Here is a 27,027-nt window from a genome sequence, read left to right on the forward strand (position 1 = left end):
CAGCACATCAGCTACTAGCTCTACAGGGGCCATGTGACCTTTATTAGCAAGGGTAGGAATGTGGTCTGCTTGCCTGCAATCCTGCAGCAGTGGGGTCAAACTGAGCAGAATAGCAAACCCCCCCCCCATTTGCTACCTGCAATGACTAAAAGGAATCTCCAAACAGAAGCAGAAAACAAAGGTGTCATCAGTGGCAAAGGACATCACCTATGATCACCCATGACACCAACCTGGCAACAGAAGGAATCAGGAAGCACACTTCTGTCTGTTCTGCTACGTTCCTTTCTTTTGGCTTTCATTTTTATTGTTAGATTTTGTAACTGTGAAATAACACTAGTGTTTCCAGTATGAAAACATTTTATTGGAAAATCTAGAGTGCGGTTGATCCTAGCATGTCTTGAAGTTATCACCAGCTGATTTGTGTTGACTTTTAAGCCCTATCAGCAGTCTGACATATCCTTAAAGAAAAGAATGAGATGCTGAAACTACTGAAAGCCTAGACTAGATGAGGTCAATTCTCTCTCCAGCAACTTCTCAAAATAGGATGTGGAAAATAACTCAGCATTTCGTCAGTACCATAAATTTCACTTTGTGTATGTATGGCTACAACATTTCAAGAGCACTGGAGTAAGTTTTTATACTGCTTTTATACTGCTTCTGTTCATTCCTGCATGTTAACCCCCCCCCCTTTACATAACACTACAGGGGTTCATTGTACTCCAGAAGTAAATGTTACCTTAGTGGCTTTATCTTGATATAGGAAGTAACACTTTCATAGTGCAATCTTGCAACACTGATTTCTTATTTACAATGCTTACTAGACTACTGAGGTACATTGGACCCCTTCCATTATTTACCACAAGCATTTTTTCATTTGTTTGCTTTCCCTTCTGTTTTCTCCTCCAGGGCTTGCTGATAGCCAAATAAGGTTTGCCTAATTGGTGGGATGTATATTTTCCCCAGTCGCAGTTCTGTTTGCCCCTAACAAAACAACCAGATACCCAGCTGTACACAGCTAGAGACTCAGGAGTTGCTCAGCACACACTGGTTATTCAGCTAGATACAAAGAAATGGACAGATGTCCTATCTGCTATAGAAATGATGATAACAAATCATGGCAGCAATGCCATCATTGAAGGCTTTTAGTAGTTACCCTGTTTCCACGAAAATAAGACAGTGTCTTATATTAATTTTTGCTCCCAAAGATGCGCTAGGTCTTATTTTCAGGGGATGCCTTATTTTTCCCTGAAGAAGAATACGGTACACATTTATTATCTAATTGTGAGTCAGCCAGACTCCGTCAGGGCAGAGCGAGCAGCAGGCGGCAGCTTGTCCTGGGGGTGGCACGGGCTCTCTGATTTAAAGAGACCTCGCATTGCCTGAACAGCTCCAGCTGTGCTGCGGCCAATCAGTGAGCTGCACGGTGGCGCCTGCCACTACAGTCCAGAGGAGTCAGGCGCCTTACATTAGCTTTGGGGGCCTTATATTCCGGGGAGGCCTTATGTTCGGGGGAGGCCTTATTATCGGGGGATGCCTTATATTACAGTGAGAGGCAAAACTGGAAGTAGGTGTTATTTTCGGGGGATGTCTTACTTTTGGAGAAAGATGGTAGCCGTAGAATATATGTGTCCTCAGCATTATATTGTAGAATGATGGAATTCTGAAAGTGCTTTTCTTTTACCGTTCAAGTGGTCAACTGTCATTTGAAAAATGTCTATCTATATATAAATGTAATTTATGTTTTTAAATGTGGAGTCTGATTTAATCCAAATGTTTTCATTAAAAAAATTAAGGTAAAATTAAGTTTCTGATTCAGTGTTAAAATATATTTTTGGAATGCAATAGTAATAAAATTAGCTTTATGCTCAACTGGAGTTATTCTGAAATCAGTTATATCTTTACTTCCAGCTCAGAGGTCAATTAGACTGTCAAAACAAATGGTGTAAGAGGTGTAAAGCAACTATACCAATGATCCTAAACTTTGCCAAACCCCTTTTTGGTCCAGTCTTGCTGTAAGAAGATGAACAAAGCCATTACATTCAGAAGAGAACAATTATAATATCGATTATTTAATTTCTATACCACTTAATATATTAAAAATGTATCTGTGGTGTACACAAAACTGGAGCAACAACAGAGAAGTTAAACAAAATATTACAAAATGCACAGTTACATATAAAAATGTTACATTAATACGAAGTTACTAATGTAGATATAAATCAATATTCGTTCATTTTCCTTCTGGCACACCCTCCTTCTCAGCCTCAGGGAGGGTCCAAGAAACTCAGGGGGTTTCCCAGAGGGTCCAAAGAATGGGAAAAGGACCCCCCTCCACTCACAGCTCTTTCTTCATCCTCTGTCCTCTCCTCCTCCAGCTGCAGCATTTCAATTCCAAGTATTACAGTATTTCAATTTAGCAATTTGCAGGTAGCTTGAAGAGACTAAACAGCAGCTTATTTTAAGGGAGAGAGGAATGTGAGGAAACACCAAATCCACAGCAATTTAATGATGCCCCTTATTTCAGAAAGCCCTCTCTCCTTTTTAAATTCTTGCAACAAGCATTGAAGTTCCATGATGTCCCTTCTTTCTTACGTGGCAATCTAATAATGGTTATCAATATAAAATTTCTACAGATTCTAAATACCGTATTTTCGCTCCATAAGACGCACCTGACCATAGTTTTTAGAGGAAAACAAGAAAAAAAAAATATTCTGAATGAAACAGTGGATGTATGATTTTTGTTGTTCATGCTGTGACCACACACATGCTATGTGATTTGATGGTGAATTTGGGGTGACCCAATGCAAAAATCCTTTTTTTTTTATAATAATTTTTATTCATTTTTCAGACAAATAATAAAAACAGTATAAAACAATATAGCTTCAAAATCATAATTTCATACCCTTCTTTCTTTTGACTTCCCCATACCTCCCCATCCCTGCATCCTTGTTTAATGGTTCTTTAGCAACCCTTAGGTCCATTGTCTTAATTCCCTTTCATAAAGTTTCCTTTAATATTTTTTGATTACTGCTGCAATTCTTTACCTCTTACCCCCTGACATCTTAACATTCCTCAATTTTACAATTGTTTTTAAGATATATTTTAAATTTCTTCCAGTCCTCTTCCACTGACTCTTTCCCCTGGTCACGGATTCTGCCCGTCATCTCGGCCAGTCCCATGAAGTCGATCACCTTTGTTTGCCATTCTTCCAGAGTAGGTAGTTCTTGCATCTTCCAATACTTTGCCAGTAGAATTCTTGCTGCTGTAGTGGCATACATAAAGAAAATCCTATCCTTCTTTGGCACCAATTGGCCAACCATGCCCAAGAGAAAAGCCTCTGGTTTCTTAGGAAAAGTCCACTTAAGGACCTTCTTAATTTCATTATAGATCATTTCCCAGAAAGCTTTAACCTTTGGGCAGGTCCACCAAAGGTGATAAAAGGTGCCTTCAGTCTCATTACATTTCCAGCACTTATTATTAGGCAAATGGTAAATTTTTGCAAGCTTGACTGGGGTCATGTACCACCGATAGATCATTTTCATAATATTTTCTTTTAAAGCATTACATGCAGTAAATTTGATACCGGTGGTCCATAACTGTTCCCAGTCAGCAAACATAATATCATAACCAATATCTTGTGCCCATTTAATCATTGCTGATTTCACCGTTTCATCCTGAGTATTCCATTTCAACAGCAAGTTATACATTTTTGATAAGTTCTTAGTATTGGGTTCCAACAATTCTGTCTCTAGTTTTGACCTCTCTTTCTGAAATCCTATTTTCCTGTCCTGTTTAAATGTCTCATTTATCTGATGATAATGCAACCAATCTCGGACCTTAGGCTTTAGTTTCTCATAACTCTGAAGTTTCACCCTTTCACCATCATATTCTAAAATCTCATGGTATTTTGGCCATTTAGAGTCCATATTGAGCTTTTTTACTTCCCTAGCTTCCATTGGTGACACCCACCTAGGGGTTTTACTTTCCAGCAGATCTTTATATCTAATCCAAACATTATACAATGCTTTCCTTACAATATGATTTTTAAAACTTTTGTACACCTTTGCCTTGTCGTACCATAAGTATGCATGCCAACCAAAACTATTGTCGTACCCTTCCAGATCCAAAATGTCAGTGTTCTCAAGAAGTAGCCAGTGTTTCAACCAGCAGAAAGCTGCCGATTCATAATAAAGTCTTAAGTCCGGCAGGGCAAACCCCCCTCTATCCTTTGCATCAGTTAAAATCTTAAATTTAATTCTGGGCTTTTTGCCCTGCCAGACAAATTTTGATATGTCTTTCTGCCACTTCTTGAAACAATCCATCTTGTCCAAAATCTGCAACGTCTGGAATAAAAACAGCATTCTAGGCAATACATTCATCTTAATAGTAGCAATTCGGCCTAACAAGGAAAGTTTCAACCTTGACCATATTTCCAGATCCTTCTTTACCTCTGACCAACTTTTTTCATAATTGTCCTTAAATAGGTTCACATTCTTGGATGTTAAGTTTAACCCCAGGTATTTTACCCTTTTTGTTATTTCCAAGCCTGTTTCATTCTGAAAACTCTCTCTTTCTTCCATTGTTAATTTTTTTTCCAGCACTTTCGTTTTTTGTTTGTTCAATTTGAAACCTGCTACTCGACCAAATATTTCAATTAATTCTAATACTCTTTTAGTACTAGTGTCTGGCTGTTGCAAGGTCAATACTAGATCATCTGCGAATACTCTTAATTTGTAATGTCTAGCTCCGACCTGAACTCCTTTAACCGACCCAATGCAAAAATCCTGAGAATCCATGTGCTTTTACCTCCCCCTTCTCAGGCAGCCTCCTTTATCTCGAGTCCCTTATCTCCCTCCCCGATCGCTTGCCGATCAGCTGCTCAGCAGCTTCCTTTCAACACCCCCTTCCCTCTTGTTTGCCTTAGTGTCCTTTCCTTAGCTGGAGCAGTTTTTTGCTCCTCCTTTTCTTCTAATTTCTTTCCTCATTGCTTGTTTTCCAGTCTCCTCTCCTTGCAAGTTCGCTGTCTTTACCTCCCCCCTCCCAGGCAGCCTCCTTTATCGCTAGAGTCCCTTATCTCCCTCTGATCGCTTGCCAATCAGCTGCTCAGCGGCTTTGTTTCAACACCCCCTTCCCTCTTTCTAACAAAACAAAAAAAAAAGCAGCACAATCTGCTTTTTGCTCCTGGGCAATTTGGCTCCACGAATCATGCATTTCCTCCATAAGATGCACAGACATTTCCCCTTACTTTTTAGGAGGAAAAAAGTGCGTCTTATGGAGTGAAAAATATGGTACATATAAACAAATACTGAGATTTCCTCATCCCATTTCAGTAAGCTTGGGTGAATGTGAGCAAATAGTTCATGATTTGTACTGTATTTATTAATCAGAGTAAAGGAAGCAGCAATAATGTTGAACTTGAAGAAGAATAAAAAATGGAAGGCTTTGGCATCTATCATATAATTAATAGGCTCTGTTTTCAGGCTGCAAAATTCCATGTGTGAGGAACTTCTAGCTAACCCAAAGGTTTCTATGTGCACTGCAGAACAAAAAAAATCTAGATTAAAATCCTGTAATTTGATAACAGACTTCACATTGAAGGAGCTAAGCCATAATTAAAGTTCTAATTAAAAGTATAATTAATTGTCCTGAGAAGAACAGCTTCTAAAAGAATTTCAAGCAACAAAGAAGAGCCAGTAAAATTAAATAGATCCTTATTATAAAAGTAATCATTAAAATATTTGGAGGGCATGTCTAATCATATTCTACAGGATAGTTTCCCACTAAACCTGCATTTGCCTTAAGCAAGGTCAAACATTATTCCTCTATAACAACAGCAACAAGGTGGGAGACTGTAGGAAATACACCACCATCTTCTGGACACTGAATATGTTTGCAGGAAAGACAAACCTGATGCTCTTTGGACTTAATGCTGATTGTACCAAAGTATCTCCCCCTCACCCCCCCCCCCAAAAAAAGAAGAGTTAACTGGAAGAGAAAACTTACTAAAATAAGTTCAATATTTATTTGGAGCTTCCAAAATTGTTAGTAATGTGGTGTCATTAATATACTGGTAATTGTTTTCCGCAGATTCAATTAATGCCTGTGCTGCCCTTGAAAAGTGTTCAGAACTTCTGTCATGGAAGCTCAGCTGCTGAGACACACAAGGCAACAAGGAAACATCCGCTTGGTTTTGTGACAGTTGTACTGACCACCTGTTTACTGGGTCTAATTCAAGGTGCTTGCATTCTGCTAATATGAAGTGCCCTTCTTCATATATTGTCCCTACCACCCACCCTTAAATACCTGCTCAAAAGGCCCTACTTGAAATTTCCTTCACCAAGCTACCTAAAATTTGCACGCATGCAGCGGAGCTCTGAGCATCATAGGACACAACAACAGTTATGTTCAACAAATATTAGGATGAAAAAAACTTTCTATTGTGCTCAATTTTCAGTTGAATCTGAACGTGTGAACACTAGTGTATCAACCTAGTCCTTTATTCCTTCATCAGACCACACACATCGCTTTCTACCTTACTTTCTGGCAGTGACTGTCTAGCCGATATTATGCTTCTTTGTTTAGCAGGAGTGCTTATTGCATAAAGTTATTCAGCTACATTTAGCTATTACTTTATGAATTATTTACATCAAAAAATTATAAAGAATACAATACTATAAAGTGCAATACTTCTTCACTTTAAATAGTGTGTTTTGGACTATGCAACCAAGGCAGCAAATGATTTCTTCAAATAACCTTCATAGCAAAGTGGCTGTTTCCATGGAAATGGCAGAGCAACCATCCATTACTGCTGCCAAGATTTCTCCTTATTCTTCTATACACAGGTAGATGCTCATTTACCGCTTTCTAATGAAACTACACACAAACACACAGGACTAATATATAGCAGCATCCTCAGATGGTTACACAAGTAGTATTTACAAACACAGAGAGAGAATAAATACAGCTTGCCACTCTGCAAGCACAAGTTCCTGGCTGCCACTGGTAATTCTCCCTCCCCCATCAGAGGATTGTAAGGTACATGAAGACCAAGTTCCAACCATGTATGTCTGATCTAGACTTATGTTCTTGGGTGCTACTACAAATCTACTCTCCTGAAGTCCAGGTCTAGAAGTGTGTGGATCTCCAAAGCCCAACATTTCAAATGTTAGCTTTCTAGCTATTGTGGAAGGAGCTTTACTATTTTTATATTTCTGCCAGAAACATCCAAGTCGTTTGCACACATACATCCACACACAAAGAATATACTGGACCTTGTACTGAGTACACTTTGGTCCAAATAGAATTATGTGTAGCTAGACGACAACTCCTATCATTCCCAACCACTGGCCATATTGACTGGGACTGATGGGAAATAGGAATCCAAAAACTTCTGGAGGGTCACAGCTCAGCCACCCCTAACATACACAGAAAGCAAATCTGCAATTAAGTAATTGCCAGTTTCTATACATTTTATACAGCATCATCAATTGTACTATATGCTTTAACAGAGGGGCATAAGGAACATCCAAAACCATTATAGTTTTTAATTACACAGCTTATGCCAAGGATGGAAAGTGAACTAGCAAGCCCTGCCATGGAGCAGTAAAGCATCTGGAGAGGTAGGATAGAAAATAGGGTGAAGAAAGGGTTGTGAGTGGAGGGGGGCTCTTTTCCCATCCATTGGAACCCCAGTGACACTCAATAAATCTGCTGCACCTGGAATTGGGTGTAGAGAGTGCAGCTGAATGGGACATAGCTGGGAGCAGCCTGAGGAATTAGCATCCACTTTGAGACTGTCCAGAAAAAGCAAGTCTAGAGTAAGAGACTAGGTGATGCCTGCTGTTTCCAGCAACTCTTTTAGTTGTCAGACTTTTGTGGGTGAATTGAGAGTTTGGACCCTCAGGTAAGAACCAGGAGGCTGAGAGGGAGGGTGTGTCAGAAGGAAAATGAACTGAAATTGATATATATATTAGTAACTTTGCATTAATGCAATTTTTTTATGTTACCGTGTATTTTCATAATATTTTAAATTGCCTGTTGTTCTTCCTTTTTTATCCTTTTTAATTAAATAGACCCTTCCCACCTCTCTTTCCCCCCAACCTTATACTGTATACATCCAGATCTCACATTGAATAGAACTAATCTGCACAAAGGACTTTATGATCTGGAAACATACATAGTCTCTATGTACTTTTGTAACCAAATAAAATCTTTAATAAAAATATTTTTCTAAAAAAAAAATTAATTTAATAGAAATTAATTAAAATCAAAACTATTAAGAGTTAATTATTTCAAGTAAACATGGGTTGACAAGACAGAAGTCTGAACTGCAAGTAATAGTTAGACAGTAGAACAGAATCTCTATGGGTGAATCCCAACTCACCTCCCTTAGCAAATTGTTCTCCTTTTCCTTCTGCTCCAGCAAGGTTTCCAAGTGGTGCACATGCATCTCTGCCTCGGCCAACCGTCTAGTCCGCTCATGATCCTCCTCTGTTGCTTTTGCTGACAGCCCCTTGCTCTGCAACATTTCCAACAACTTTTTGATGGACTCATCACGAGCATTTAAGGTCTGCTTTTGCGTCTCAATGCGCAGCTCCATTTCTTCCAAGGTTTTGCGGAGCAAGAAAAGTTCCTTGGCCTGGCGCTCATGTTCTGCATGAAGCCGTTGGAAGTTCTCCTCTGTAAGCTCTGTCACAAAGTGCTCACTGGATCGACTGCTGCTGTCTTGCTGAAAAAGCTGGTTCAGGTCCCTCTGGATCCTAAGCTCATCCTGAAGAGCTTGGATTGTCATCTGCATATGCTGGAAATAAGAAACCCAAATCCATGAATTCACTATGTTAAAAATGGAACTGTAAAGAAATGAACAACATGAGGGGTCCAACTCTTTTGCATAGCAAACATATTGCTTCCCCAAACATTGAAATATGATGAAAAGACAGGCTAATAAAACAAAGGAAAAAAATAACATTTAATCCCATGTTCTTTGTATGAAAGCAGCTTTCTAAATCTTCAGCAACCTGAGCAATGCATTGGGGAATATTACACTAATCTGCTCCAAGCCTGTGGAATAGAGAAGTCTGACAGAAAGACATAACAAAAGAAAAGGGGGATTGGGAAGGAGAAGGTAAGACCACAGGGCCAACACACCAAAAAATAATTCTCCTTGTAGGCCTTTTTTGCTCCAGAGCAGGAGAAATAGGCAAGCAAGAGTTGGACACTGCTGTTCAATCTGCCTGTGATGCCTTCAGGCAGCTGTACCCAACCATCCACTCTCCCTACTGGATTACCTTGGAGCCTCATCACAGTACACAAATTGTCAGGGACTGGCTGAATGAAGAAGAGTGGTGGTACGTACCACCTGGGGAACCCTGAAGGGAAACCCCAGAAGAGCACAGCTCAGAGCCAGAAGATTGGTGGTGAAACACAGAGAAGTCAGAGGGAGAAGATTGTGGGGAGGTGTCAGATGCTGAAGGGGCAACAGGTTTCAGTGAGCAAAGGGAGCCGGTAGCAGGGAGCATTTCAGACTCAGAGGTTGACACAGAGGAGGGGGGGTGTCAAGAGTTTGTTGAAGAATCCTGGGAGTCTACCTCTCCTACTGCGCCAAGCTCCCCTCCCCTCCGATCTCCAAGAATGCACAGGATAATGAGAACAGAACAGTGACTTGGTGTGTATAGGCATAGTTTGAGACGGCTTGTGAAACATCTAGGGGTGGAGACTTAGAACAGTGCAGAGGGAGGGAAAATCCTCAGTCCTGGCAACTGCTCTATGGTGGCAAGAGCTGCTGGGAAGTGTTCTGAGTTGCATACTATTTCCTTGAATAAATACCTAACTTCACTGACAACTGCCTCTGCCTCTTCATTCTGACCTGCATCTGACTCCAGCCTTGACATATATTGGGCTTTTAATTAAAAAAAAAAAAGTAAAATTAAGCAGGAGCCCTTGTGCAAGCCTTACACTGCAATCCTAACAATATCTACTCAGAAGAAAGTCCTATTGAATTTAATAAGGTTTAGGATTGCAGCCTTTTAAGTAAATCTCACCCTTGTGCAATACATACTGTCTTTTTTTTTATAATAATTTTTATTAATTTTCCACACAAATAATAAAGAACAATATAAAACAGTATAACTTCAAGCTCATCGGTTCATGCCCTTTTTTCTTTGACTTCCCCATACCTCCCCAACCCTGCATCCTTATTTAATAATTCTTTAGCAACCCTTAGGTCCATTGTCTTAATTCCCTTTCATCAAAAATTTCTTAAGTTTTTTATTTACTGCTGCAATTCTTTACTTCTTACCCCCTGACATCTTAACATTCCTCAATTTTACAATTATTTTTAAGATATATTTTGAATTTCTTCCAGTCCTCTTCCATTGTCTCTTTCCCCTGGTCCCGGAGTGCAATACATACTGTCAGAGCTGCCTCCAGGTCCCAGCTCACAGAGGACCAACGCTAGGCTGTAGTTATGTACAAAAGTCTTTATTGAGATTCAGTCTCCATTTCAAAGCCGCAGCGTGCAGCTCTACGTCCCGACCTTAGACCGGCGAAGTCCTGTCTGAGTCTCCTCCCCCTCCACACCAGTTTAAGACTCTCGCTTTGCTCCACCTCTTCCTAAATTCCTTTCTCCTCTGGGCCCTCCTGCCCGCTAGGGTCTCATCCTTCCTGGACTCCTCTGACGCTGACCCTGATGATTCTTGCCCCTCCTTCCGGCGGGCTTTAGGACCTGGTTCCCTATCCGGGCTACCTTCTGTGCCGCTCGCCTGTACCTTTGAACTTGGCGCGCGCGCCCAGCCTGCAACTTTCGTCTTGACCGTTAACTCGCTCTCCGATGGAGGCGTGGTCAACCCTGACTCATCTTCTCTCGCTGGTGGTGCATCTGTGGGCTCTGACACCTGGGACTCCTCCCCCCCACTGCGCTCTGGTGGGGAAGCTGGTCCTGATTTCCAACTGCTGCTCTGGGAGTCCCCGCTGGCCCCTTGCTTCTGGGGTGTCCCCCTTGGCTCGCCCCTTGCCCTGCCCATCGGCGCCCCCTTCTGTGAATCTTCCGATTCGCTGGAGAGACTCATGGAATCTATCGGGCTGCTGTCATATTCTCCTACGCTGCCCTCGGATTGCTCCCCCTCGCTTTCCATCTCCTCTCCTCCCTGCGCTCCCGCTGAGTCCCTGACATCCATCCCCCCCTCGAAGCCCCCCCTTCCCCCCTCCCCCTCTTCTGGCGTGGGTTCCGGGTGCTCCAATGCTGTGGGGGTGCATGCCGGATACCGGTCTTCCCCCCTGGCATGCTGCCAGTCCGTGACGGGTACATCGACGTCGCTCTCCTCCGCTTCCATCTCGTTGCCGGCGTGCTCGAAACCAGGATCCTCCCCCAACCCGTCCATGCCCCCTTGTTCCCCCATTTCCTCTGGGTAGTCTGCGTGCCAGGGCCCTCTGAGCAGTCTCCTGCGCCACTCCTCCTCGGGTTGAGTGTCCCACCAATAAGAGCGCTCCGCACCCAAGTCTGAGACCGACCCCTCCGGCGAGGTAGTCTCTGGAACCGTCTCCTCAACCGAGGAGAACCCCTGAAACGTACTGGCTGAGAGTGTGGGGGTGAAAAGATATTCGTCAAAATAATCCTCCGGCATGGGCCTGTGTGGGAAGAGTGCGTGGAACTCGTCTTTGAGGTAGTGCTCCTCCACCGCATAGTACGGCACCCAGTTGTTGGCGCTGGCCGGGGCACCTTCCCTTGCGATGAGATATTCGACTCCCTCTTCCCCCCATCTCGAGTCCAAAATCTCCGTCACCTCGTTGAGTGGCCCCGCCCTCGGCGACCCCCCTGTCATGGGTGCATCTCTAAGCGGACTGGGAGCTGTTCCTGGCTCCTGAAACCTGTGAGGTGCCTTGTAGGGCGTTAGCACCGATCTATGAAAGACCGGGTGCATTCTGGAACCCTCCGGTAGTGTCAAACGGAAAGCCACTGGGTTGATCTGTGCCTCGACTAGGTAAGGGCCCAACTGCTTGTGTCCTAGCTTCTTCTTAGCTAAGGATCTGGCCGGCACTGCCTGGGCCGCTAACCAGACCCAGTCCCCTACCCGTATGTCCTCCCCCACTCTTCTGTGTTTGTCTGCTTGCATCTTGTATACGTGTTTTGCTAGGTCTAACTGTCTACGGAGCTGTTCATGGACCTCCTGTAACTCCTCTGCCAATGCCTCTGCTCCCTGTGGCTCCCCCTCCCCCTCTTTCTCTAAGCCTGGGAAGGTCCTGGGATGTCGCCCGTGGTTGGCAAAAAACGGTGTCACCCCCGTGGACACGTGTTGTGTGTTGTTGTAGGCAAACTCGGCCAGGGGCAGATAGTCCACCCAGGTCGAGGGCTGCTGGTTGGCGTAACATCTCAGGTACTGCTGCATGACGGCGTTGACCCTCTCCGCTTGTCCGTTGGTCTGCGGGTGTCTTGCCGACGCTAGGTTGACCTTGACGTTCAGGATCCCCATCAGCTTCCGCCAGAAACTCGAGATGAACTGGCGCCCCCTGTCAGACAGGATAGACCGTGGCAGGCCGTGTACCTTGAACACGTGGTCTATGAACAGCTTGGCCGTCTGTTCCGCTGTGGCCACCTTCGCGCAAGGAATGAAGTGTGCCATCTTGGTGAACATGTCGACTACCACGAGTACTGCTGTTTTGCCCCTCGAGCTGGGCAGGTCAGTGACAAAGTCCAAGGCTACCCTCTCCCACGGTTCGGACGGGGTCTGTAGCGGTTCTAACAGTCCCGCCGGCGGTCTGTGTACTGGCTTGGCCCTTTGGCAGGTGTCGCACCTCGTGACGTATTCCGCGACTTCTCCCCGCATCTTGGGCCACCAAAAGTCTCTGGCTACTAATTCCACCGTCTTTTCCTTGCCGAAATGTCCGGCGCTGGGTGCGTCGTGTAGCTGTTGCAGTACTGTCGCGCGGAGTTCATCTCCCGGTACGTAGATGGCCCCCTTGCGGAGGAGCAGTCCGTCGCGTATCTGGAACTCGTCGTCCTTTGCCGTGCCGCTGCGCACCTCCTCCATCTTGGAGCGCGCGAAGGAATCTGTTCGCAGCTCGCGCCGTATCGCTTCCAGGTCTATTGTGGCAGAAGCGCATGCCCACGCCTTGGGTGCGAAAATGTGTTTGGCCGCTACCGGTGCTGCTTCCTCCAGATACTACGGCTTCCTGGATAGCGCATCAGCCATGACGTTGTTGTCTCCGGGGATATATTCTATCCTGAAGTCGAAATCCGCAAAGAACTCCGCCCAGCGGATGTGTCTCTGGTTCAGGAACCGCGCCGTGCGCCAGTACTCCAGGTTCTTATGGTCCGTGCGAACTTGCACCGTGTGTTTGGCTCCGATGAGGAAGTGCCGCCACGCCTTGAATGCTGCATGAATGGCCAGCAACTCTCTGTCCCAGATGGTGTAGTTCTGCTCCGACTTGCTGAGCTTCCTGGAGTAGAAAGCACACGGTCTCCAATCCCCTTGCGGGTCTCGCTGCAACAGGACTGCCCCCACGGCTCTGTCGGAGGCATCCGTCTCCACCCTCATGGGCTTGCTGGGGTTCACATGCAGCAGTTGTTCCTCGGAAGCGAAAAGACGCTTGAGTTTCTGAAAGGACTGCTCCGCCTGGTCCGTCCAGATGAACTTCTTCTTCTTGGAGCTGAGGGTGTCCGTGATGGCCGCCGTCTGCATAGCGAAACCCTTGATGAACTTGCGATAAAAGTTAGCAAAGCCGACAAACCTCTGGACCTCCTTCCGATTGCGCGGGCTCTTCCAGTCCAGTACTGATCGTACCTTGGCGCTGTCCATGGCAATTCCCTTGTCGGACAGCTTGTAGCCCAGGAAATCCACCTCCGTCATGTCGAACTGGCATTTCTCCAGCTTGGCGTAAAGCCTGTGCTCCCGTAGTCTTTGCAGGACTTCCTTGACATCTCTCTCGTGAGCCTCCTGCGATTCCGAGAAGATCAGAATGTCGTCCAGGAAGCAGACGCACTTCTTGTATAGGAGCCCCGCTAACACGTGATGCATGAAGGCTTGGAAGCAGTGGGAGCCATTTTGTAAACCGAAAGGCATAACCCTATACTCATAGGTGCCCAAGGGCGTGAACATGGCCGTCTTCCACTCGTCGCCCTCCCGCATGCGTATAAGATTGTACGCCCCTCGTAGATCCAGCTTGGTGAAGATGCGTCCCTTTCTCACCGTCGCGAGCAAGTCGTCGATCTTGGGCATCGGGAAAGCCGTGGGCTTGGTTTTCGAATTTAAAATTCTGAAATCAACTACAAGCCTCTTCTGGGGCGTGTCTCTTTTCTTCACAAAGAAAACAGGACTGCCCCCCACTGCTTTGGATTCTCGGATGAATCCCCGCTTCAAATTGTGATCTATGAACTCCCTGAGCTCTTGCAGTTCGTCTTCAGACATGGAGTACAGTTTTCCGGTCGGCAGCGTTGCCCCCGGCAGGAGGTCAATCTTGCAGTCGTAGGGTCTGTGGGGAGGCAGCTTGTCCGCTTCCTTCTCGCAGAAGACCTCCAAAAACGCCTTGTACTTGTCGGGTACCGCTTGCAGCATGCCCAGTTGTAGCTGTGGGTCATCCTCTTGCCCCTCGTCCTCCTGGTTAGTCATGATGCAATGTTCTGCGCAGTAGGAGGAGCAGAAGGTCAATTTACGCTGGTACCATGCCAATGCCGGGCTGTGCCTGTCCAACCAGCTCATGCCCAACACTATGGGCGTGTCTGACAGTTGGGTGACGTTGAAGCTGATGACTTCGCGGTGATTTCCAATGCGCATCACCATTGGCGGCGTTTGCTGTACCACCTGTCCCCCCAGCAATTCTCTTCCATTGACTGTCACTACTTTCAGGGGCATCGTGGCAGGCAGGAGCGCTATGCTATGTTGCTTGATGAAATCCACCCCCATAAAGTCTGCATTGCTACCAGAGTCAATGGTAATAGGCACTTCCATGGTGAGCCCATTGGGAAGCTGGAGTGTTGCGGTGAGCTGCACCACTGGTTTGGGCGGGAGGGGGTCTGTGGGCTGTAAGATTCCTGGGGACTGCTTCACTGATTCGTCTGGCTGGGCCCCAGCGGCTCTGCTTCCAGCCAGACTTCGTCGTTTCCCTGCTGCGGTTCCCTCTGCTGAGCTGCTTCTGTTACTTTTGCTGAGGCTGCATTGTGCTTGTGGAGCCTCTGGGGGCACTCTTTTGCCATATGCTGAGCACTTTCGCAGATGTAACACTTCCTGTTCCCTCTAGGAGGCTTCACCTTGGCTGCTCCTGGTGTGAGGGCTCTGGTCGCTGACTGAGCCTTGGCACCACCTATCTCCATCGGCTCCTCTCCCCCTCCCAGTGGAGGCGTGGATTGAGCGCGCGCTGAGTCTCTGGGGAAGAAAGGAGGTGCCCTTGCTGGCGTGCGTCCCCAACGCCCTTCATCTTTGCTCCAGGGACGTTCTTCCAGCCGCACACCAATCGTCAACGCCTTCTGGACCACTTCTTGAGTGCTCCGTGGCCTCTCCCCCCTTGCGATTTCGTCTTTCACAGCCCCGTTGAGCCCCTCCCAGAACAGGTCCCTGACGGACGCTGAGTCTTTTTCCCATCCCAGCGCGTTGACCAATGCAAAAAAGCGGGAATGATATTGCCTTACAGTGGCTCTGCCTTGTTTCAGACCGTGAATCTCTTTTCTAGCGACATCTACGTCTATCTCCGATAAAAAACAATCGTCCATCGCCTTAATGAAGGCTTTTGCGTTTTGGAGGGCTGGATCATTATCTCTCCACAGATTGCGCAACCACGCTTTAGCTTCTCCATGGAGATGCGTTAGTATGAAGCCTACTTTCTCCTGCTCATCTCTAAAGTCCTTCTCCAGCAACTTTAGCGCAAAAACTACGTCTGCTCTGAAGTTAGGATATTGCTGCAGACTCCCATCGAAATGCGACACCAGGCTCCCCCCTCTCTTCCCGAGCCCGATCCCTTCTGATTTGGCTGCCGGTGGCCCCTGTTTAGTCAACATTTCCAACCTGTTTTGCAGATCCTTGCAGACAGCATCTGATTCCTCTTCTCTCCTCCTTGCCGCTCGTATTTCTGCGTTAAGTTGTACCACGGCTTCTTGCAAAGCTGCCAGTCGTTCTTCTGTAGTCATCTTGTGCTGCTTTTGTGAGCTCGCGAATCACCAATCTTCGCCCCTCGCTGCGTCCTCTCACGTTGCGAGGTTCTTTGAAATTTGAGACAGGACTTACTGTCAGAGCTGCCTCCAGGTCCCAGCTCACAGAGGACCAACGCTAGGCTGTAGTTATGTACAAAAGTCTTTATTGAGATTCAGTCTCCATTTCAAAGCCGCAGCGTGCAGCTCTACGTCCCGACCTTAGACCGGCAAAGTCCTGTCTGAGTCTCCTCCCCCTCCACACCAGTTTAAGACTCTCGCTTTGCTCCACCTCTTCCTAAATTCCTTTCTCCTCTGGGCCCTCCTGCCCGCTAGGGTCTCATCCTTCCTGGACTCCTCTGACGCTGACCCTGATGATTCTTGCCCCTCCTTCCGGCGGGCTTTAGGACCTGGTTCCCTATCCGGGCTACCTTCTGTGCCGCTCGCCTGTACCTTTGAACTTGGCGCGCGCGCCCAGCCTGCAACTTTCGTCTTGACCGTTAACTCGCTCTCCGATGGAGGCGTGGTCAACCCTGACTCATCTTCTCTCGCTGGTGGTGCATCTGTGGGCTCTGACACCTGGGACTCCTCCCCCCCACTGCGCTCTGGTGGGGAAGCTGGTCCTGATTTCCAACTGCTGCTCTGGGAGTCCCCGCTGGCCCCTTGCTTCTGGGGTGTCCCCCTTGGCTCGCCCCTTGCCCTGCCCATCGGCGCCCCCTTCTGTGAATCTTCCGATTCGCTGGAGAGACTCATGGAATCTATCGGGCTGCTGTCATATTCTCCTACGCTGCCCTCGGATTGCTCCCCCTCGCTTTCCATCTCCTCTCCTCCCTGCGCTCCCACTGAGTCCCTGACACATACATATTATTTTCTCAGAAAACAAAACGCATGAAAATGGCCACGTTGCACCAAGCTTCACTCATTGGTATAGATAGAAAACAAGCAGCAGAAAAGCAGTGAATACTCATGACTGAAAAAATGGGCATGTGTGGAAGCCAACATGTCAAAAGCATACCTGGAAAGCTGGTTAAGCAGGAGCAGCCATTTTTTTTCTTTTTTAATAGCATTTTATATGCCTGTTGACTTTGTCCATGGAGTTTTCTTGGCAGGGATACTGGAGTGGCTTGCCGGTTCCTCCTCCAGGTGGTGCCCTGCTCGGCATAGTTCATAGCTTCTCTGAGTTCTTCAAGCCCCTTCGCCACGGCAAGGCAGTGATCCATGAAGGGGATCCCAATCCCAAAGAAGGGCAGTGCCAAAGAATGCTCCAACTATCGCACAATTGCACTAATTTCTCACGCTAGCAAGGTTATGCTTAAAATTCTACAAGGAAGGCTCAAGCAGTATGTGGACCGAGAACTCCCAGAAGTGCAAGCTGGATTTAGAAGAGGCAGAGGAACCAGAGACCAAATTGCAAACATGCGCTGGATTATGGAGAAAGCTAGAGAGTTCCAGAAAGACATTTACTTCTGCTTCATTGACTATGCAAAAGCCTTTGACTGTGTCGACCATGGCAAACTATGGCAAGTTCTTAAAGAAATGGGAGTGCCTGATCACCTCATCTGTCTCCTGAGAAATCTCTATGTGGGACAAGAAGCTACAGTTAGAACTGGATATGGAACAACTGACTGGTTCAAAATTGGGAAAGGAGTACGACAAGGCTGCATTTTGTCTCCCTGCTTATTTAACTTATATGCAGAATTCATCATGCGAAAGGCTGGGCTGGATGAATCCCTAGCCGGAATTAAGATTGCCGGAAGAAATATCAACAACCTCAGATATGCAGATGACACAACCTTGATGGCAGAAAGTGAGGAGGAATTAAAGAACCTTTTATTGAGGGTGAAAGAGGAGAGTGCAAAATATGGTCTGAAGCTCAACATCAAAAAAACGAAGATCATGGCTACTGGTCCCATCACCTCCTGGCAAATAGAAGGGGAAGAAATGGAGGCAGTGAGAGATTTTACTTTCTTGGGCTCCATGATCACTGCAGATGGTGACAGCAGCCACGAAATTAAAAGACGCCTGCTTCTTGGGAGAAGGGCAATGACAGGCCTAGACAGCATCTTGAGAAGTAGAGACATCACCTTGCCAACAAAGGTCCATATAGTTAAAGCTATGGTTTTCCCAGTAGTGATGTATGGAAGTGAGAGCTGGACCATAAAGAAGGCTGATCGCCGAAGAATTGATGCTTTTGAATTATGCTGCTGGAGGAGACTCTTGAGAGTCCCATGGACTGCAAGAAGATCAAACCTCTCCATTCTGAAGGAAATCAGCCCTGAGTGCTCACTGGAAGGAGAGATTGTGAAGCTGAGGCTCCAGTACTTTGGCCACCTCATGAGAAGAGAAGACTCCCTGGAGAAGACCCTGATGTTGGGAAAGATGGAGGGCACAAGGAGAAGGGGGCGACAGAGGACGAGATGGTTGGATAGTGTTTTCGAGGTTACCAGCATGAGTCTGACCAAGCTGCGGGGGGCAGTGGAGGACAGGAGTGCCTGGCGTTCTCTGGTCCATGGGGTCACGAAGAGTTGGACACGACTAAACGACTAAACAACAACAACAACAATAGCATTTGGGGTGGAAGAGGAAGGGTGATGCCTAAAGCATACTACAATGAAGTAGAAACACTTAAAAGTCTTCAGTTTCTTTTAAAAACATCTAGCTAATCTGCTCTTAATAACAGTTTGCATTCTCAAAAAATAGAATCTGCTTAATGCACATTGGAAGCAAAGACCTGTCTGTCCATAGGGATTCCCTGCTGACAATCTGTTTCCACCCACTCAGAAAAGCTAGCAAAGGAGCTAATGTCAGGTGTCCAACAGGACCTTGCTGATGTAGAATGTGCCAACTCCAACACATATTGCCATTCTAACTTTATAATTGCTCTGGGACATCAGACCTGTTATTTGTATGGAAATACAAGAGCTATTTCTGTAGCGTTTGAAAGCTTCATTTAGAAGCAAAGCTATGATTTTAATAGGATTTAATCTATCTGGCAATCCCACAAATCAACTTACATTTAAAGAAGTTCTTGTGCTGAATTATCTCAAAGGCAGCAGAAAAGGAAAGGGATTAAAAATTCTGCATATAAGTAGCCTACTACTAGTACATTTGTCAATTCTGTAAGGCTCAGGAAAATGACTCAGTTTGGTTTAAGGGCATACATGTCAGTGCATGAATAGAAAATACAATCACTATACATCCCACAGAGTGTAACTACAGGATGCAGGAAAGAGGAAGCAAAGGCAACTTGTTCTATTTATTCTTACTTTATTTACTAAATTTGTATACTGCCCTTCATGTGAAGATTACAGGGTGGTTCGCAACATAAAACTACAAATGCCCCAGTGAGCAGCCCAGCCATCAAATTTGCACCAGCTGAAGTTTCCAAACTGTCTTCAGAGGCACAACCCTACCTTGAACCACTGTGATTGGGCACATCCCACACCTTTCAGTTTAAAAACAACAAAGTCCCTGTATCGAAAAACACATAAGTTAAAGCAGGTTCTCACAGCCAAGATAGTCACTGGCCTCCTCAGCAGCCTCAGCTTTTGCAAGTGCAGTCAGTCAGGGCCCTTCCTCCTAGGTCAGGTGGAAAAGGCCTGCAAGGCAGGAAGCAGGTCCCCCATATTTGCATAACCCTATTCCTGTGAATAATTTGTTTTAATTGTTTTTAATCCTGAATTTTAAATTGATGCAACCTGCTTGGGGACCTGCTGGTGAAGGGTGGGTAATAAATTTAATAAATATTAATACCATTTATGAACATGTTTAACTCTAATATGTGGGTTTTAAAAAGACATTTTTGTATTTTTTAGCTGAGAACTATATTGCAAAAATCAGGTAAGTACAAAAATTTCCCCAGTAACTATTAGAAAAATGGTTGGAATTGTCTTCCCAAAGAGATTAATAAAAATGTACAAACTTATATCCTTTCATAGGGCGTTCAAATGAAATGAACAGAAATTGTTTTAAATGTATCTACTAGGCAATGGTCCAACATGTGTGTTGGTGCTGTGGATAACTGATGTTAAAGCAAAATAAATTGCTTACAAAATAATGTATTTCTGGTATTATATTCCTTACAATTTGAGAAGGATGTATAGTTCATGAGGTTCAAAATGTTGACAAAGTGATAATCTGATTTATCAACTTTATTTGGGGCCAAGTCCACCAAATGTGCTTAAAACAATTGCTGCTTAAATGATTGCATCAAGTGGACTGGCTCTGGAAGATATGATTCTTTGAGCCCAATGTATCTGTGAAACTTTTGTGAGAATGCAGGACCCTGCTGGATCAAGCCAAAGGTGCAACTGGTCCAGCATCCTAGTCTCACCAGAGGCCTGTAGGAAGCCTGCAAGCTGGAGATGAGCGCAACAGCACTCTGCCCATCTGCAATTCCCAGCAACTGGTATTCAGAAGCATAACTGCCTCCAGCTGTCAAGGCAGAGCATAACCACCATGGCTGTTCTTCATGAATTTGTCTAATCCTCTTTTAAAGCCATCCAGGTTGGTGGCTATCACTTCCTTCTATAGGGGCGAATTCCATAGTTTAACTGTATGCACTGTATGAAGAAGTACTTTCTTTTATCTATCCTGAATCTCCCCCAACATTCAGCTCCAGTAAATGTCCACAAGTTCTGACGATGCCTTTGTACAACATATGATCTCTTGTCATATTGAGAATGCCTGATGTCAAAAGTCACCAAATATTTACTTCTGGTTCAGTTATTTGCCTGGAAAACAGGCTTTAACTTTGTTTGATAAGATGTCATCAATTCAGTTTTAAGGGACTGAGAGAAGACTTTAAAACATTTATATTGTAGTACATTTATATTTCATTTTAAAATGAAGGCTAGTTTGAAAGATAATATAATTGATGTTTTAAAAATCCAAAACAAAATGTTAAAAATCATATTTTTAAATCTATTTTTATCCAGGCTAGTCTCTATAAAGGAAAGTGATGGCAAACAACAGTTCAATGACAAACATGGAACTTTGACAAAATGCTAATCAGCAGTATCTGAAGAGGGAAATCTATGAGTACACCTGAGGAGATTACCAATATGCCAACATATGGACACTTTGTAGCATTATGTTGACAAGACCGTCTGCTGGTACAGATGCCAGATGAAGACACAGCATGGAACTTGTCAAATCACCACTGATAAGCCAGGTGGGGGTGTGTGCCTTACATATTAAATTAAGTGTAATCAGATGTTCATGATCTGAAGACTAATCAGAGTCATAAAAGATTGAAAGACTTCGTATCTAACAAATCCCTTTTACTTGCATTATTACTTTAAAAAATTGTAGGCTGTTTCCTTTCAAGAGATTGAAGGAAGACAGCACCATTGGTGGGGGGGGGGGGGAGAGATAACAACTTAGTCCTTGCTTCAAAAAGAACACAAATCGATAAATCGGTGGTATTTCTAGTCCAATATTGACCTCCTGGTCCACAATTACACAGAAAAATAAGAATGGTGCTTAGAAATAGTAAGAATAGCAAACAAATATTAAATGGAAAAAAATTCCTTCCAGTAGCACCTTAAAGACCAACTAAGTTAGTTCTTGGTATGAGCTTTCGTGTGCATGCACACTTCTTCAGATACGAAAGCTCATACCAAGAACTAACTTAGTTGGTCTTTAAGGTGCTACTGGAAGGAATTTTTTTTGTTTTGACTATGGCAGACCAACACGGCTACCTATCTGTAAATATTAAATGGATTAAGGAAACAGAAGTGATTTGCTAAATGACAACCATGTTAGCCTGCTTATACTTTAGAAACAAGAAAATGTAGCCCACAAGAGCTACCAAGGATGCCACAGATTCTATCCTTCCTTGTTCTGGTTAGCATCCCGTTTGTCTTCTCTGGCTCAAGTGAATGAGCCTCATGGCAGGTGATGAGATCAAGTTCTAAAGATACTGATGGGGGAACTATGAAGGAGTGTTTGGGGGTGGAACAAATTATCTTATCTTTTCTAAATATAAGGTAGCTGGGATTCCAGACTAAAACCAAAAGGGACAGAGAGGGCATGCAAGGCTGAGGTGGATTTGTATTTCCCCCCCTCCTTTAATCTCCAAGCTTTCCAGCCACTGCTGAAGTCTGAACACTTCAACTTCTAATGTTTCAAACTGCTAGCCTGAAGTGTGAGAGACTAAATACTGATAAAAGAATAAATGAGAACTGTGAGGAAAACAAATGTAATGGTCTGTTGAAATATTCTGTTACAAAGATGGGAAAAATTCACTTGAAAAATGTATGCTTGTATCAAGAGATATTTTCTTATTTTAACACCTTTTATAATTTTATATTGTTATAAAATTCCTGAATCTAACTTCTATGGCTAGATGCCCTACTTTTCACCCTCTACTATAATACTGTTACAGATCTGTGGTAACAGAGGACACCTATAACTGATAGAGTTAATAAATGTTATAAAGTAATGAAAGGGTAGGATGTAGCCGTTTTTTGGACTACTGAAGAGAAGATGCCAGGCCAGTGGAATAATACAGGCTAAGCTTCCTTTCTAGGCCAGGGCCTCACCTGAGATAGAAGCCCTTAAGCATGATGAAAGGTGTTGGTGGCTCATCACATGGAAATCCTTGAGTCTGTGCCAACGGAGGTTGCCAAGGTTATGCTGAGCAATGCCGTTACAGGTTACAGGAAAATTATCACCTCTTAAAACTAGGCTTGGAATAGCAAGAAGACGGGTGAGCAGACAGAAGGGGAAGAGATGCTTGGCAAAGGGTTTTCTGGGAAGGAGAAGCAGGACGTGGGGAAGGCTCCATGCATGTGGGGGGCTGAAGGGCAGATGCCATGCAATGCTGGCTCAGGAGGCTGCATTGAGAGGTTGGGGGCCATGACTGACTGCTGCTTTGGATCCAAGCTCACTGAAGTTATGAGAGGACCAAAGAGGGACATTATTTGGGTGTAATGTTTTGGAATCTTGCTACTGCTCAGCAGAGATTGTGTGTAGCACACAACCCTTGTAACAATATACAGTAGACGCTCGGGTTGCGAACATGATCTGTGCGGGAGGCACGTTCGCAACCCATAGTGCTGCATCTGCGCATGCGTGGGTTGCGATTTAGTGCTTCTGCACATGCATGACCGCCGAAACCCGGAAGTATCCCGTTCTGGTACTTCCGGGTTTTGGCGTGTCTGTAACCTGAAAAAACGCAACCTGAAGTGTCTGTAGCCCGAGGTATGACTGTACTTCTGAGAGAGACATTAACACAGGGCAATACTCATGTGCGCAGTATTTTAGACAACAGAGAAATAAAATCTGCAAAAGATTTGCAGGCGATGCCTCTCAGTATTATTCAGGGCACAAATTATCCAAGATTCAAGAACAACTGAACAACTGAGTTGCCCTACTCCTAATGGAACCAGAGGGTGTCCATTGCATTCTGCTAGAAGGTACTAGTGGCAGACTGCATAACTAAGGTATGTAACAAACACCTTGTTGGTATTCTGCAGGAAACAACTTTCCATTCTTGTTTTCAGTTGCTTTCAACTGGCCAATATAAACCAGAGGAAGACTGTTACTTTCAGGCTAGCTGACATTCAGGGGAACTTGTATGGTATTGCTGATCTTTTTCATGAGCTCTCTATAAGTTGCCAAGAACTCACAATGCCTCCAATGAACACTGGGGAACGGAGAAGAAACAAAAAGGAATTATGTCATTTCTGGCTTACGGCAAAGGCTCCTAAGAGTGAAACAAGTACAGTACCTATTTATCCCTCTGTGTCAGAGAACTCAAAGAAAGGGACCTTCTCTTGTTTCATTTCACATTGGGAATTTACAGAAGGTAGAAGCAGAACAAGGCCTGTCACATGCAAAAGACTTAGGAAAAGGCTGGTAATAGCTACCTCTTAAGAAAAGTAAATGGTGTTTCTGTGCGCTGCTCTGGTTCACCAGAAGCGGCTTAGTCATGCTGGCCACATGACCTGGAAGCTGTACGCTGGCTCCCTTGGCCAGTAAAGGGAGATGAGCGCCGCAACCCCAGAGTCGTCCGCGACTGGACCTAACGGTCAGGGTTCCCTTTACCTTTTAAGAAAACTAAAACTTGTGGACCCCTGGTAATTGAATCTTCTAATATAGCCAGACCGTTTAGTATATCAGTGCACTGTTCATTAATGAAATCAAACTGACATTTTGAGTGCAAAGACTGAATCTATTGCCTGGATAATTGATCATGTGCCAATTTAATCAGTAAAGCCAAGTCAGTCAACAACAAGAGGAAAAGCTACCTTGCTGCATGAGCAGCAGACAGTTCAGTTTGCAGGGGTGGGGGGCAGAGTCCACACACCAAGGACATGAGCGTGGAAATATTTTTGGGCAGAGGGCCAATAGTAGGTGGGGCCAAACCCACATACAGACCCTTAACAGATGCACAAAGCTATATCCAATGGAAACAGAAGCAAATATTTAATTCAAAGTAATTCCACTCAAATTTCACCTATTTTCTCTACAGACTTTTAAAAGCTTTCCAACACACTTTAATCTGTCGTGACAGAAAAAACAAGAACTACTCAGTAATCCCAGGAGAATGTAAACAACTTCAATGTACAGTTGAAATGCAAAGTCGTGCTTTCAAAGCCTCAAGCTTTAAAATTTAACTGCATCCCATAAACTGCATGTTTGCAGTTGCAAAAACCACACATGATGTTTTGTGTATTTGCAAATAAACGTCTACCTCTCTGCTTACATTTCCCCTCTCTTCTTGTAGAGGAAGGAGGTGCAACAGTTTGCACAACATTAAAGTCTGTCCCCGTCTCAGATGTTCTCTGCTAAATAATGGAAGGATGGAAGGCAGGACTGCCCCTACCACTTGGCAGAGGTGGCTGCCTTAGGCAGCAGATACTGAGGAAAAGGAGGCAGCTGTGAGGTGCTGGAGAACATAGCTCTCTATGCCATACAGCCTGCTCTGTGGCCTGAAGGAAGCCCACTGTCCTCAGGTTCACTTTTCATAATGCCAGTGCTGAAGTAAGATCCAGCTATCAGTTGGGTTGGCTTTTTTCCATGGAATAGTGGAGGTGCCATCTTGTCCCCATGTTAAGCAGCAAAATGTTTTGGGCCAGCCCAAAGAAGGAGATCCAGAAGGTTAGATGAAATCCAGCTGCAGCCTGCATCCAGCAAGTGCTTCCCAATCCCTGGAACTGACCCTTGAGAGCTAATTTTGAATGTTACCAGGGGGATCCCACTGTTATCGGAAAGCAGTGTTTCTATTAATGATGAGTAATTGCATTATTTTGACTATAAATGCTGACAAAGTGGAGAATAGGGTACACTCATAAAACAAAGACTTGGGGCTCTCATGCTGCTGTCCACAAAGGGGTGTTCTTAGCTCCCCAAAATAGTCAATGTAAACTGCATGCAAATCAAATTGTGGCTCCATGGAGTCTTTACCCTACACCAGCCAACCTAATTAAAGCCTTGGGCTGCAGCTGTTCAGAAAGGGGTATTCTGAAGCCTCAAACGTCCTCCATGGAGGCCACTCATGAGCCAGGTAGTGGTTCTGTAGAGTTACAGCTTTACGAAACCACCTTCCCCATCAGAAACTATTTCCTCCCTCCTCAATGTACTCACTTTACATGCTTCATCCATAGAATTACATAGCTGTGGAGATGGAAGTAACCCCAAGGGTTGTTTAGTCTAATCGCAGTTATTCCATTTTCCTAAATAAACAGGGTGTGAAAGGAACTCCATAACTTTGAAACTATGGATTAAGATACCTTTCACAATAAAAAATGAGCTATTATGCAAGCAGGGTCTAGGAACTCAGGGTACAGACCTGTCTGCACACTGCAAATTCTACAAAGCAATTGCAACAGAGTTGTGTTGTGTGCTTGTGCATGAAGTCCTAAGGCAAGGTTCCTGCTAAGGTTCTAGGATAGGGATGTTCCTGGAGCTATGGCTCCCATCATCCCAGATCCCACAGCCCATCAGCTGGTTGAACTCATATATAAAATGACCCTGAATATTCACTTTTGCTTATATTGTTGGTACACTCATGTTTGGAACTGAGAAAGTCACAAACCTTGCACATCTAAGAGGAAAAAAGTATAGTAACCAGTTAAGATCTGGAATGTGTCCTTCAGTTATTCCTTGCATTTCTGCCAAGATATTATCCAAAAGCCTTGAAGATGTATTTTTTAAATTATCAGATTAACTGATAGGCTGAAATGTGTTCGCAACTTAGTTCAAAGAAATCCCTAGTCCAAAGCCCTAGGTGGAAAAATCTGTTTATAATAAAATTTAGGTTGATCAGATTTACTCTAAAGGATACAAACGGACAACTGATATAGATGGCATAAAACAAGTTAATTAGAGGTGGACTAATTAGCGTGCCTTGTTTGTGTATCTCATTACATATTCCGCATTGCTTTTAAATAGTGCCATTTATTTTTTGGACTACAGTTCTACCGTCCTACCATTATAGTAGTAATTATAGTGGGCTCAGAAAATAAAGCTCTAGCAGTTTACTTAAATGAATAATTAGAATGGGTGTAAGGAATGATAGAAATAGGATATAGGAAAGCCAGCATACCCCCACCTCTCATTAAGTAAGAAACCTTTTCAGTGATCCAACAAACAAAGAAAAAACAAACAAACCCACAAACCAATCACATGTTTACACGCAAAGACAATTCTATTTTTTAAAGTAGTACTCACTTTCAAAGTTCCAAAGCATCCTATTTATTCCAATTACTACAGTATTTAGATTTCAAGAGGTGTCATTTCAGATTCCAAAGTAGTATTTGAAAAAAATGTTGGCCTTTCACAGCCAAAATTCTAATCAACCACAAAATGTTCACTAATTCTAGGGACAGTCCTTTTAAAATGTAAAATCATTCTGTTAGATTTTGCCCTTTATCCATTATGAGTTATATCAAACTAAGTCATAC

At 44.4% G+C, this 27,027-nt stretch overlaps 1 protein-coding gene across 12 annotated transcripts in view; it reads right to left on the minus strand.

The window, feature by feature from the left end:
* The window catches only part of ERC1 (ELKS/RAB6-interacting/CAST family member 1), a 178,889-nt gene that overhangs the window by 140,095 nt on the left and 11,767 nt on the right, over positions 1–27,027 (minus strand). For all 12 annotated transcript variants that reach the window (XM_079992268.1, XM_079992274.1, XM_079992264.1 and 9 more), the window contains exon 3: positions 8,384–8,800. In XM_079992268.1, the coding sequence (XP_079848394.1) occupies positions 8,384–8,800 (417 nt within the window). The remainder of the gene's footprint in view (positions 1–8,383; positions 8,801–27,027) is intronic.

Source organism: Podarcis cretensis (assembly GCF_951804945.1).
Source record: "Podarcis cretensis genome assembly, chromosome: 10".
Taxonomy (NCBI): Eukaryota; Metazoa; Chordata; class Lepidosauria; order Squamata; family Lacertidae; genus Podarcis; species Podarcis cretensis.